Source organism: Ceratotherium simum, chromosome 16 (assembly GCF_057802395.1).
Source record: "Ceratotherium simum simum isolate JZ-2026a chromosome 16, ASM5780239v1, whole genome shotgun sequence".
In the NCBI taxonomy this organism is placed as follows: Eukaryota; Metazoa; Chordata; class Mammalia; order Perissodactyla; family Rhinocerotidae; genus Ceratotherium; species Ceratotherium simum.
The window spans coordinates 62,582,930-62,596,931 of NC_141915.1; the positions used below are offsets into that span (position 1 = coordinate 62,582,930).

A 14,002-nucleotide genomic window follows, 5' to 3' on the forward strand; every position below is an offset into this window, starting at 1 on the left:
ATAATACAGGCTCAAGCTGGCAAACAGACAAACCTCAGGGTGACCAGTCGGGGCCGGCCACCTCACAGCCATGTGGAAAAGAAGGAAGTGCCCCTCCCCAGGCCATCTACAAAAACCAGCTCAAAATGGATCAAAGGCCTGAATGTAAGCACTGAAACTGTAAAGCTCTTAGAAGAAAACACAGGGGTAAGTCTTCATAACCCTGGATTTGGTAATGGTTTCTTAGCTCTGACACCAAAAACATGAGCAACCAAATTAAAAATAGATAAACTGGACTTCATCAAAATTCAACACTTGTACATCAAAGGACACCATCAAGAGAGTAAAAAGACAATCCACAGAATGGGAGAAAATATTTGCAAATGTATCTGATTGGGACACGGCTCAACAAAACTGGACAAACAGTCCAGTTAAAATATGAGCAAAAGACGTGAAGAGACGTTTTTCCAAAGAGGACATACAAACGTCCCCAAGCAAAGACAGACACTCAGCATCACTAGTCATCAGCAAAACGCCCACCAGGACGGCTGTGACACACACAGACACACAGAAATAACTGGTGTTGGCAGGGACCCCTCATGCGCCGCTGGTGGGACGTAAGGCGGGGCAGCTGCCGTGGAAACAGCGTGGCGGGTCCTCAGCAACTTCAACACAGAGTTGCCGTGTGACCCAGCACTCCCACGCGTAGGTCTACCCCCCAGAGACATGAAGACATATGTCCACAAAGAAACTGCATACGCGTGTTCACTGCATCGTTATTCAAACTGCCAAAGAGGTGTGCCCATGAGGTTTTGTTCCGTTTTTGGCTGTTTTGCCAGTTGGGGCCCATATAAGCTATCTGCTGTAACAAATTACCACAAATTGAGCATCCTGAGACCACACACATTTATCACCTCAATCTCTGTGGGGCTGAGACTCAGGACTAGCCCTGGCCACGTGGGGGTCAGGTGGGGACCCTGAGCGAAAGCCGCCTTGTGGCCATGACCAGGGGTCAGGATCCAGGCGTGAGGCCTCTCAGGGTCAGATGTCCTCACACCCACTTTCCTGACAGTTGGGCGACTTCTCCAAAGTGGCATCTCGACTGAGGGGCAGAGTCAGAATGGCCTCAGAGCCTCTGCTCCCAGCCCCCAAGGGGCCCTTTTTGGGGCTACCGTCCCCGCCTGACTCACACGGCTGAGGACGTCTACTGTCCTGAAATGTCTGAGCTCGGGAGGCGATGTCCCCCGTCAGGACACACCGCCCTGGCACAACGCGCCACTGCACCTGGACCAGCCTGGCTGGGCCCCAGCGCAAGCCCCCGTGAAGGCGCCAGGACCACACCGTAAACTGCAATTAGAAGCTCTGAGTAAATTCCCATCAATGCAAAAGGGGATTGGGATGTTAAACAGACCAGCCACCAACGAAGAGGGTGCTGCCCTCTCTGCCTCCCTCCACGGGTCTGTCCAAGTCCCAGTGCACACGCGGGATTTCCTCTGAGGCCCTGCCCAGTGGTGCAGACAGAGCTCTGTGTGAACTGTGTGGGGGCAGCATCGTCTCCACTTGAAGTGGGGCGAGCAGGCGTGCCCTGCTTGTGTCCTCTGCTGTCATCTTACTCTGGCAGAATGAACACCCATCTGCCTCCCTTCTGCAAAAGCCACTGCCTCCAGGAAGGCCCCTGCCTGGGTGCCCTGGTTGCTGAAGTTCCAGTCCAATCTCCCACATAGGTTGGAAGCTGCTGGAAGTGGTGGCCTGTGTCCCCATCTGTGTTCTCCCACGACCCACCATGGCATAGCACAGGGCCTTCTCACCCATCGACCACCGTCCCCTCTTGGGAACCCTTGGGCACAGCCCTGCCCCATGACTTGGGTCCCCGCAGTTGGAGTGGGTTAGACTCCAATGTGAAAGATGACACCTTACATGTATATATATGAATGAATGAGAATGTATCTTTCTGCCCACGGGGAAGAATTTCCTAAACGAGACACTAACTGTTGATTACAGAGAAAAGTTGATAAATGCACTGCATTAGAAATAAGTTTTTCTGGGAAGAACCTGTGAAAAGACAAGTCACAAGTGGGAGAAAATATTTGTGGCATGCTAATCGACAAAGGACTAGAGCCGGACTCTCCAAGGAGCTCCTGAAAATCAACAGGAAGAGACCAGTGGCCCAGCAGGGACGGACTCGGTCCTGAGCGAGCCCCCGTCGGGCGGGAAAGGCTGAGACGGGCCCACGAGTGACCCCCGGGCAGCGTCACCAGCTGTGTGCCTGGTGGCATCTTCTGAGACCTGCTGAGGGGCAGAGACCCTTCACTTCCTCTCCAAAGTCATGAGAATGCCACGGCCTTGCTCTCCCATTGCCAGCTGGAAATAACCTGGACCCACTGACAGTTTCATCATGTGACACTCGCACACAGGACGTTACTCAGAAAACGACCCAGGTACAGGGGTGAACCTGACCCGGGTGAGCGAGACCTGGTCCCAGGGCCTCTCACTGTGGGTCTCCACGGAAAGCCCGGAGCCAAGAGACATGCACAGCACTGCCTGGCCCCCGTGTCCACTGACCACAAGAGAAAAAGGTGAGGATGTGATGGGAAAACTCGTGGGACAGAGGTGGCCGGGGGCCGGGGTTGCTTGGTGGGAGGGGCCTCTCAGCGACTGCTTCATCCCCCACGGCTTTACGGCATTTTGCACACACTGAGTCGCTGGCAGGAGCATCTGGGGAGGATCTGGAAGCTGGCTCAGGCCTGGCACTTGGCAAGTTTCCAGTAAATATTGCTTTTACAGAAACGTGACCCGTTTCATCAGGGCACCATGCCGCCTCTTCCCCCGACACCCCAGGCGGCCCCAGGCCTGGCTGGAGGTAACCCTGTTGTCCCTTGTCCCCCACCCCCATGCAGGTCACCCTCCTGGCCCCCAGGGCAGCGGTCACCACCTCTCATCCTAGCCCAGGGCCTCCTGGTGGACGTGAGACAAGAGCTGGCCTGGAATGAGGACGTGGACACGGTGGCTGCACACTGGATGTCCCAGACCTCGTGACCAGGGGCTCGTCCCAGCCACGTGGCATCACGCTCCCACGGCCGCAGCCCGACACTCACCAGCTTCACGCAGATGACAAAGGGCGGCCGCGCGGCTCGGAAGTGCAGGATCGGAACCCGGGGCTTGGGCCTTTCCTGAGACGAGAGATGGGGCTGTAGGCTCTGCTCGGCCTCACTCCACGCTGGTTCCTCGAGGAGCGCTGCCGCGGTGGGTGTGTGCCACCTGCGGCCCCTGTACCACTCACAGCTGGACGTGCTCAGAGGGGCACCCAGGTCACGGCCTCCTGGGCTGGACCCGGCATCCACTCCCACCTGGTCACTTACGGCCGCCACAGAACCACCCCCGGGTGGGCGGCAGAGAGACCCAGACCTGAGCAGCGCTCTCCAGCGGGGAGACAGGGCAGGCACAGGCCGCTCTGGGGCCCTGGGGACCCCCAGCAGCCTGGGGGCTGCATCTCCTGGGCCTAGCAGCCATCTGGGCCCAGGAGGCCTTTCCCAGGGAGGAAAGTTCTGGGCAGTGTCCACTCAAAAGGCCCAGGATGGCATCCCAGAGGTGGGCCAGGTGTGGTGTGGGGACCCCCTGAGTGTGACCAGGGCCTTCTCTGGGGGGCTCCCTGGGGCCCCCACACACCTGAGAGTCCTCGTAGCAGTAGAAGCCCTTCTTGATCTTGTTCTCGTCCACGTCACAGAAGGCGACCACCTGGGGAGGACACAGGATACCAGCCTTGGGGACAGTGGGGGACAGTGCGCTGGACAGGGGGAAAGGGAGGGATAGAGGGGGCCCCACCTTGCACCGTGACCCTGCCGTGAGGCTGCGGTAGAGCCGGCGACCCTGCCTGCCCGCGTTCCAGATGGTGAAGGACGCCCAGTGTGGCAGGGCCCGTTCTTCTAGAAAGCGGACACGGTGGGTCCAGATGGTGGTCCTGTGGGGGGAGAGGAGGGCAGGACCCAGGTGGGCAGAACCTCCAGCCGCCCAGACCTTCCTCCTCACCCACCCCTGTGCCCAGGTGTGCACGGCGCCCCCATCCTTGTCCCCACGGCCCTTGTCCACCCAGCACTCATCCCCCCAGGTCCACTTCCCCCCCAGTCCATGTCCCCCGGTCCTTGTTCCCATGGCCCTCATCCCCCTCCCTAGTCCCCCTGGGTCTAGTCCTCATTCCTTTGGGGCTGCTGGATGAATGAGTGAATAAATGAACCAGTGACCCAGAGCTGTGTGGCCAGGGTCGTTCTGCCTCGCCCACCCTCATGGCCCCACATGGACCCCAGAATGTGCTGTTCTCACGTCCATGCCCTCAGGAATTGTGGGGGACACCAGGCACAGACCTGGGGAGCCTGAGGGAGACGCAGCCGCCCTGATGTCAGGCACCTGCCACTGTCGTCAAGGTGAGAGGAGGGGCCTGGACATGACGCACGAGCCTCCACGTGGCTCCATTTCCCGTGGAAGCTGCCCAGACGGCCGGGTCGTCTTCTCTACGTTGGAGACCCCCTCTGTCGACCCCTTGCTACATGTAGAGCTGGAGGTCCAGGCCCGGCCACTGCGGTTGCAGCTGCCCGAGCCCCAAGGGCAACAGGCAGACCAGCACACTCAGCTTTTTCCAGTTTAATAGGGTCAGATGCACAGAAGGGCCTGTTGATCCTTCTGGTCCTGAATCACAGACGTGAAACCACCACTTAAGAATGTGGATGGTTACGAGGGAATTGCTGTGGGTGCGCAGTGGACCAAACGTGACCCTGAGCCTTCTCTCCCAGAGAAACCATCATACATAAGGAAGGGTGCACAGCACTGTGTAAGCCCACAGCTTATACCTGGAAGCTACTGTCCGCAAGTGGGGCCTTGTCTCAGACCCTTCCTGTGACAGGCAGCCTCGACCCCAGATGACAGCTCTACCCCGGCAGGTTGCTCTCAGGCCAGGCCCCAACCCCTCTGCAGCATGGGGTCAGGACTCCCGTCCTGGTCTGTTCCAGCCCAGGGCCCGGGCGCAGGCGTTGAGCCTGCTGTCCAGCAGCCATCGCCCTGGTGCCTTCGCTGTGGCGACCACGCGTCCCGAATGCCCCCCTGGGCCTCTCAAGGGAGCAGTTCCTCTGGGTGGAGTTTGGGCCACAGACAGGCGACACGGTGACGCCTGTTGTAATAAAACGCCAGTGCTGGGTGAGCGACTGACAGGGTCAGCCTTCCCACGGCCCAGGTGCTGACTGCTGGCACCCCTGGGCCTGTCCACCCCACCTCCCGTCCTAGACCGAAACATTTCAGCTAGAGCGTTTCAGTTAGTGTGCCGAACGGCTGTGTGTGTGCGGGGGTTACTGGGGCTCAAGAAAGCAAATAACTCCCTAATCCTGGCCATTTAGCACTTCATTTCTGGACACACTCCAACTCAAATAAAATGCCACCCCGTACAGCCACGCAGCGCAGCTTTGGCAACATCCAAGAAAGTGAAAGAAGTTTCTAAGAACAAGAGAACAGTGAACTTCATGCAAGTGAGTTCTAAGCGACTTGGGAAATCCCGAGGGCAAGGGGGAGACAGCAGCTGCGGGTAAAGTCCTGTTCAACCCTTCCCCTTTCAAGTGGAGAACGAGAGGGGACGGCCCAGTGGCAGGGTACCGTGTGGGTCTGTGGTCCAGGGGGTGTTGGCCCGGCTGACGGGATGTGCCCCAGGGTCCCCACCAGCTGGGACGTGCCCGGCGCTCTGGGGTCCCGCAGGTCTCAGCCTCTGCTCTGGGTGCTTCCTCTCCCGTTCCTGCTTTTTAATTATTTTTGTCAGCACAGTATCTGCCACTTCTGTGACTTGTTTCTCTTGTTTTTTTTTTTTTGTAACTTTTTGTTTATTGCAGTAACATTGGTTTACAACATTGTATAAATTTCGGGTGCACATCATTATACCTCCACTCTGCATAGGTTACATCATGTTCACCACCCAAATACTAATTACAACCCATCAGCACACACATGTGCTGAACTATCCCTTTTGCCCTCCTCCCTCCCCCCTTCCCCTCTGGTAACGACCAATCCAATCTCTGTCCCTATGTGTTTGTTTGTTGTTGTTATTATCTACTACTTAATGAAGGAAATCATACGGTATTTGACCTTCTCCCTCTGACTTATTTCACTTTGCATTATACCCTCAATGTCCATCCATGGTGTCACAAATGGCTGGATTTCCTCGTTTCTTATGGCTGAGTAGTATTCCATTGTGTATATATACCACAGCTTCTTTATCCATTCGTCCCTTGATGGGCACTTAGGTTCCTTCCAAGTCTTGGCTATTGTGAATAACGCTGCAGTGAACACAGGGGTGCATGTTTGCTTTTCTTCTTAACCAGTCAGTTCTCTTCAAATTGACGTGCAGGATCAATGAACCTCCATCAAAATCCCCAAGGTTCTGTGGACGTTTACGAGGACATGAGATGGCCCAGAACAGCCCTCAAGGGGACCAGAGCTGCAACCAGGACGCTGCTGACAGCCTCAGGGGTGAGGGCAGCCTGGGGCCGTGCATGGGATGTGCCGACCCAGGGATGGACCAAGCTGAGCAGGGAGGATGCCTCACCCATAACGGCCCCCATGGGGAAGGACGGACCTGACCCCACCTCTCACCGCCTGCGGCACGGATTCGGGGGACTGTGGGTCTAAACGTGAAAGGAAAACGAGGCCCGAAGAAGCGTGCCCGCCAGAGCCTGGACGCACCTGTCTGCGCCCCGCGGCGTCTCAGGTGGTCTCTGGTCGGAAAACACCCGCACACGACGAGACGATCAAGTTCAGAAACTGCCAGGAAGACACATGTATCGTGGGCAATAAAACTCCTCCTGAGGCGGCGCCGTCTCCTCAGGAGCCCCGGGCCCGCTGTGTTCTGTAGTTCTTGGTGAGAACACTGTTAGTGTCCTTCACAATGCTCTCTCCACCCGCTGCGAGGAAGCAGTGTCCTCGAGCGAGGGCTGGCGGTGCAGAAGCCAGTGCACAGGTTTCCCCAAACCCACAGATGGGCATTTCCAGAACTTTCTGGAAGGAGCCGTGTGTCAGGGACACATCACTGTGCCAGGAGACAGGCCCAGAGGTCAGGACAAGAGGTAGTGGGGGCTGGCAGTGGGGCGGGATGGCCCCTCAGCAGGCGGGAGGCAGAAAGGCTGGGAGGAGACAGTGGCGCTCAGGAGAAGTGAGGCCATGTGGGAATGAAGGTGGATGAGCCACAAGCAGCAGCCAGGAGCCCGACCTTGAGGCTGAGCAACAAACGGGTTTTCAGAAGGAATAGGCAGGACGCTATCCTTTACATAACATCCTGAGGGTGTGAAACAGCGACATCACACACGGGGGAAAGTGCGAAGAAACGGGTGAAACAGCACGGCCTCAGCTCCTGGTGGGCAGGAGGGGAGGGAGGCGATGTTTCGTGTTAGAGACATTACTCCTTTAGGCCTCCGGATGTCTGCAGTATTGTAGTGAAAACTGTTCAACGATGTAAGTGCTGACCGTTCTCAATTTAAAATAAAAATGACAAGAATCAGGGAGCGCTCTCAAATGGAGGGCTTTTTGGGAAAGACTGAAGGAATTCAATTCTTGACAAGCCTGAGGGTGTAATTAAAGCTGATTACTCTGAGGTTTTGCCACTCACAGCTCAAACACTTTAATCCAATACAGAAACTAACATGAGATCACTTCTTTTGAGTTGTGGGTGGCAAAGCCTCACGCTGCAAAAAAAGAAAAAAAAAGGTTTCAACATAAAAGACAGATTTATCGCACGCAAACGGGGGAGGATGCGTGCGGCAGAGCCCTCTGGCCTGCTGCCTGGTCCCTACAAGACACATGGGCACCTGCCACACTGCGGGCAGGAAACTGCTGTGGTCACCACCAAAGTCATACAGAAAGTCCCTTCACTTGAACTGGCTTCACAGGAACTCAAGGTGGGGTCACATGTATGCGAACCTTTGCAGCATTTCACAGCCCTGTGGAAGATTCCGGATGTCCCAGCATTTCACAGCTCTGCAGAATTGTGCCCAGACGACCACCTTAGTACTTTATTCACACAGAGTTTCCAACTCCATTATGGTGGGGGACAGATTACTTTGTTGAAGAAACACTTGTCAGATATTTTTAAACTTTTAATGAAGGTATAATTTACACAGAGTGAAGTGCAAGGATCTTAAGTGTGTGTACGGTCAGTGGGTTATAACACACATATATATACATGTGACCCACCCCTGTCAAGATGCAGAGCAGTTCCATGTGCCTCCTTCCCCAGAGAAAGCCAGGGTTCTAGTTTCTCTCGCTGTGGACTGGTTCTGCCTATTGGAGACTTCACATAAGTGGAATCCCACGGGAGGCATGCTTTTGTGTCTGGCTTCTTTTACTAACCATACTTTTTTGACATTAATCCACATTCTTACAAGTATCAGTAGCTTGTTTTCTTTTAAGGCTTAGGATCCTCCCATTACAGCAAACTTGGTGTATCCATTCACCTGTTGATGGACATTGTGGTTGTTCCCAGTTCTTGGCTATTATCTGCAGTGATGTGTTGAGCAATGTTTCCATTTCTCTTGGATAAACAACTAGACATAGAATTGCTGGCTCACAGGGCAGCTATCAATTTAATTAATAAAAAATGCCAAACAGTTTTCCAAAGAGGATATACCATTCACGCTCCCAAGAACAATGCATGAGAGTCCTGCCAGTTCCGCATCCTCGCCACCATGTGCAATTGCCAGACATTCATTTCAACCCTCCTAGTGGGTGTGCAGCGGGTTTAATTTGCATCTCTCTGATGGTAATGATGAGTACTTTTTCATGTGCTCATTGACCATTTATATATTATTGCTTTGTGAAGTGTTGTGCGAGTGCAGTATTTTGCCTATTTTTATTAGATTGTCTTTTTATTATTTCGTGGTAGGGGTTCTTTATATGTATGTCCTCCATACTAGTCCTCTCTCAGATATATGTATTGTGAATATTTTCTCCCAGTCTGTGGTTTGCCTACTCATTTTCCTAATGGTATTTTTTTTTTCTTTTTTGTGAGGAAAATCAGCCTTGAGCTAACATCTGCCAACCCTCCTTTTTTTTTGCTGAGGAAGACTGGCCCTGGGCTAACATCTGGGCCCATCCTCCTCCACTTTATATGGGACGCCAGCACAGCATGGCTTGCCAAGCAGCATGTCGGTGCGTGCCCGGGATCCGAACTGGCGAACCCCGGGCCACCACAGCGGAGCATGCGCACTTAACCACTTGTGCCACCGGGCCGGCCCCATCCTAATGGTATCTTTTTATGAGCAAAAGTTTTTAATTTTGATGAAGTCCAATTTATCAATTTTTAAATGATTCTCATGTCCTTGCTAATAAACTTTTGCCTATCTCTAAGTTGTGAAGATATTCCCTAATGTTTTCTTTCAGAAGCTTTATATTTTAGCTGCTTCTGTATTTATATCTGGGATCCATCTAGAATTAATTTTTCTATATGATGTGAGATTCTTTTTTTCCCCCATATGGGTATCCAATTGTTCTGTTTGTTGAAAACATTTTCCTTTTTCCCTTGAATGCCTTTGGGGACTTGGTTGAAAATCAATGGGGTGTATATTAGTGAGTCTGTTTCTGGATCCTCTGTCTCATTGATCTGTTTGTCTGTCTTTATGTTACCACTCCATTTTCCTGACTGCTGTAGCTTCAGAGTAAGTCTTAAAATCAGGTACTGTGAGTCCTCAAATTTTGTTCTTTTCAAGGTTGTTAGGCCATTCTGGGTCCTTTGGCTTCCCACGTGAATTTTAGAAGCCAATATCAGTTTCTACAAAGAAGCCAGCTGAGACTTTTACTGGGATTGCATTGACTCTACAGATCAATTTGCCGAGAACTGGCATTAACAATACTTTGTCTTCTAATCCATGAATGTGGTATATCTCCCCATTTATATTATAGATTTTCTTTAATTTCCCTCAGCAATTTTTTTTCTGTGATTTTTAGAGCATATACACATACCTTGTTAAATTTACCCATAAGTATTTTATTTTTGATGCCATCATACATTCTTTTAAAACTGCATTTTTAAATTTTTTTTTTTAATTTTATTTATTTTTTTCCCCCCCAAAGCCCCAGTAGATAGTTGTATGTCATAGCTGCACATCCTTCTAGTTGCTGTATGTGGGACGCGGCCTCAGCATGGCCGGGGAAGCGGTGCGTCGGTGCGCGCCCGGGATCGAACCCGGTCCGCCAGCAGCGGAGCGCGCGCACTTAACCACTAAGCCACGGGGCTGGCCCAAAACTGCATTTTTAAATTGTTCATTGCAGGTCTATAGAGATTGTATGTGTGTGTTCATGCAAACATGTAAATATATATATCCTGAACTTGGATCCTGGAAAAGTTGCTAAATTATTGGTTCTGATTTCCTATGAAACATAATCATGCCATCTACAAATGATGATAGTTTTACTTTCACTTTCTAACGCTTATATCTTTTCTTTTTCTTGTCTTATTGCACTGACCTCTGTTAGGACGTTGAATAGAAGTCGTGAGCTCTCACCTTGCTTATTCCTGATCTTAAGAGGGAAAGCATTTAGTCTTTAATTATTAAGTATGAGGTTAGTTGTAGGTTTGTGTAGATATTATCAGATTGAGAAAGTTTCCTTCTATTTCTAGTTTTCTGACATTTTTAAAAAATTATGAATGGTTATTGAATTTTGTCAAATGCTTTTTCTGCAGCTATTGGGCTGATCATGTGGTTTTCATCCTTTATTCTGTTACTGTAGTAAACCATACTAATTGATTTTTGAATGTTGAACCAGATGTGTATTCATGATGTATTATCCTTTCATATGTATTTCTGAATTTGACTTGGTAATATTTTTTTTCTTTCTTTTTTAAATTGAGGTATAATTGACACACATTATATTCGTTTGGCAATATTTTGTGAATGATTTTTACATCTATTTTAATAAGGAATATTGGTCTTTAATTTTATTTTCTGTAATGTTCTTGTAGCATTTTGGTATCAGAGTCATGCTGGTCTCATTGAGTGAACTGGGAGCTCCTTCCCAACACCCAGTAGATCTTTCTCCTCTTCTATTTTCTGAAGGAATTTCTGTAAGGTTGGTATTATTTCTTCCTTAACTCTTTGATAGGATATATCAGTAAAGCCATCTAGCTTGGCTTTTCTTTATGGAAAGTTTTAAAATTACAAATGTAATTTTTATTTATACTTTAAGTATTTGTAGGATCCATAGTGATGTCTCCTGTTTCATTCTCAATACATTGGTAATCTGTATTTTCTTTTCTGTTTTAAATCAATCTTGCTAGAGGTTTGTCAATTTTATTGATTTTATTTCAAACAACCAATTCTTGGTTTTGCTGATGCTTTTCTATTGACTGTCCATTTTCAATTTCATCATTTGCCATTCTTCATTTCTTTCCTTCTATTTAGTTGCGTTTATTTGATATTACTTTAGTAACTTTTAAAAGTGGAGACTTGCATAATTGCTTAGTTTCTTCTTTTATAATATGAGCTTCTAAAGCTATACAATTTTACTGTAGACTCTGCTTTATCTAAATTCCACAAATTCTGACGTATCATTTTAACTGTCATCAAATTAAATGATTTTTGGTAATTTCCTTTGTGATTTTTTTCCCCTTGGTTGCTTAATTTCCAAATATTTTGGATTTTCAAGGTGTCTTAAGGATTTCTAACTGAATTCTATGTGGTCATAAAACATACCCTGTGGATTTGTGATTTCAATCATTTGAAATTTATTCAGATTTGTTTTGTGGTCCAAAATATTGTCTATCTTGCACTTTATTTATTTTGTGAGGAAGATTAGCCCTGAGCTAACATCTGTGGCCAATCCTCCTCTTCATTTTTGCTGAAGAAGATCGGCCCTGGGCTAATATCCGTGCCCATCTTCCTCTACTTTATATGTGGGACACCTGCCACAGCATGGCTTGATAAGCAGTGTGTAGGTCCACGCCTGGGATCCGAACCTGAGAACCCCGGGCTGCCAAAGTGGAGCGTGCAAACTTAACCACTACGCCACCGGGCCAGGCCCTATCTTGCACTTTAAAAGAATGTGTATTCTGCAGTTGAGTGTAGTGTTCTGTAAATGTCAATTAGGTCAGGTTGGTTAATACAGATTACCCCTACTTCTGTCAATTTCTGAGACAGAAGTATTAAGATCTCCAACTGTAATTGTGGATTTGTCATTTTCTCCCTTTATTTCTGTCAGTTTTTGCTTCATGTATCTTGAAACTCTGTGATTAGGGGTAAAAACATTCAGGATTGTTATGTCCTCCTGTGAAATGACCTTTTCCCTATGTGTGCAAATCACACTTACATTGAATCAGGTTCATGACAACAAACTCCCAAACAACGATGCTCCACTAAAGCTACTGTATCAAAATTCAGATTTAACAAAAGACAAGGGAAATCAAGTTCTTTTGCTTAAAGCTGGAAAACAAAGAAGCTAAGTTTTATGTTGAACAACACAAGTGCCAAAGTTCAAGGACCTCCCAAGTTCACATGGATGCTGCAGCCTGGGACCCCCAAATGTGACAAATGGCATCACACCTGCTGTGACGGTGGACATCACAGCCCTCAGTGTAAGTGGACATTAGACCTCCCAGGACAGAGGATTCCCAGTTGAGAAGCCACAACATTCCAACAAATCTCACACCTCTGGGGAAGAACAGAGTCAAGTCAACTCCTGAAACACGAATGCATGTCCCTGCGTCAAGCTCTTTACACTCAGAGCATCCCTTAACAGACCTGTTTGAGTGCCCCGTTCTTCCCCATTCCCAAAAGTGAACAGTGTTACGGTAGCAAGGCACTGCAGGGGACAAACACTTGTAGTTGTGAGAAAAATGTAAAATGCACATACATGGGCACGTGTGCACACGCATGCACACACATGAACACAGAGTTCAAATTATCTTCTCGTCATCCTACCTGCATTTCCCTCTCCTGCCCCGTCCCCAGCAGTCAGCTTTGAGTGCACACCTAGCTGCAGCGGCTCAGGCCAGCAGCCTTGGAGCCTGGGGGACGTGTGGGCTGTGCCCGATGGGAAAAGAGGGAGAGAAGGAGTGGGCAGGCCTCCTTGTGATGCCCCAAGTAGTGGGTGTGGCTAAACCGCTATCCACGGCGGCCTCCCCTGGGCGAGGGAGGGAAGAGGGCGCCCCCAGCCCACCTGTCATCACATCAGAGGTGTGCAGGGCTCACTCTGCGAGTCCTGTCAGCTCAAAGCAAGCGAGAGCAAGACTTCAAAAGAACAGCCATGTGTGAATTCTACCTGACTTCAAAACAGTGAGAACAGACATTGGCCTCATCCCGGGAACACCTAGTCCTCAGACCCCGAGACGACCTCCTTCCGTGAAGGCTGCGGCACCCTGCGCAGCACGCTGGCCACAATTGCGGATCTCCCACCTCGTGGCAGAGACCTGCCCCATCGCCCCTGGCCTGGACCTTGGCCAGCTCCTCACAGGCCACCCCGCCCTCAGTGTCTGGAGCATCGGGACCCACATACTCGAGGACGGAGTGGGTTGCCGCGTTCGGGTGGTAGCGGTAGAGGAGGAGGCTCTGGTCCACCCGGACGACCCCGCCGCCCTTCCTGAGGTGGTTGTAGAAGAACAGCAGGTCCTCGGGCACACCCTGCGGGAGGACGAGAAGCGTCAGCTGTTGCGGGCGGCTCCGCTCACCACAGAAGACGCACTTGCGGCCAGTGCTTTCGGCCTGTGCATTGATTCAGGTGATTGCAGACGGAATTCCGTCCAGCGTCCCCGGCCGCCCAAGTCCGGCTGGATCCGCAAGGTTATAGGGAGTTCACGACGTGCCCAGCGGCCTCCAGCACACGATGTTGCTGGGCAAGAGTGACCACATGGACAAGAAAGTGCCAGAGGGGCAGACAGAAGCCCCAGCACCGCCCTCGATCACGGCCTCCTACCTGAGGAATGCCCCGCCCCCGGGTTCCGCAGAGCTTTTCACTGGGGTCCCCTGTCCCATGAGAACCCAGGTCCTCCCTCCCCCAGGCTGGAGAAGAG

General features: G+C 50.7%; 1 protein-coding gene across 5 annotated transcripts in view; it reads right to left on the bottom strand.

Annotated features, from left to right (window-relative positions):
• The window catches only part of QTGAL (queuosine-tRNA galactosyltransferase), a 135,156-nt gene that overhangs the window by 9,516 nt on the left and 111,638 nt on the right, over positions 1–14,002 (bottom strand). For all 5 annotated transcript variants that reach the window (XM_087441872.1, XM_014789388.2, XM_087441871.1 and 2 more), the window contains 4 exons: positions 13,489–13,613; positions 3,802–3,937; positions 3,646–3,714; positions 3,075–3,149 (listed from right to left, as the gene is read on the bottom strand). In XM_087441872.1, coding sequence (XP_087297998.1) covers positions 3,075–3,149; positions 3,646–3,714; positions 3,802–3,937; positions 13,489–13,613 — 405 coding nt within the window. The remainder of the gene's footprint in view (positions 1–3,074; positions 3,150–3,645; positions 3,715–3,801; positions 3,938–13,488; positions 13,614–14,002) is intronic.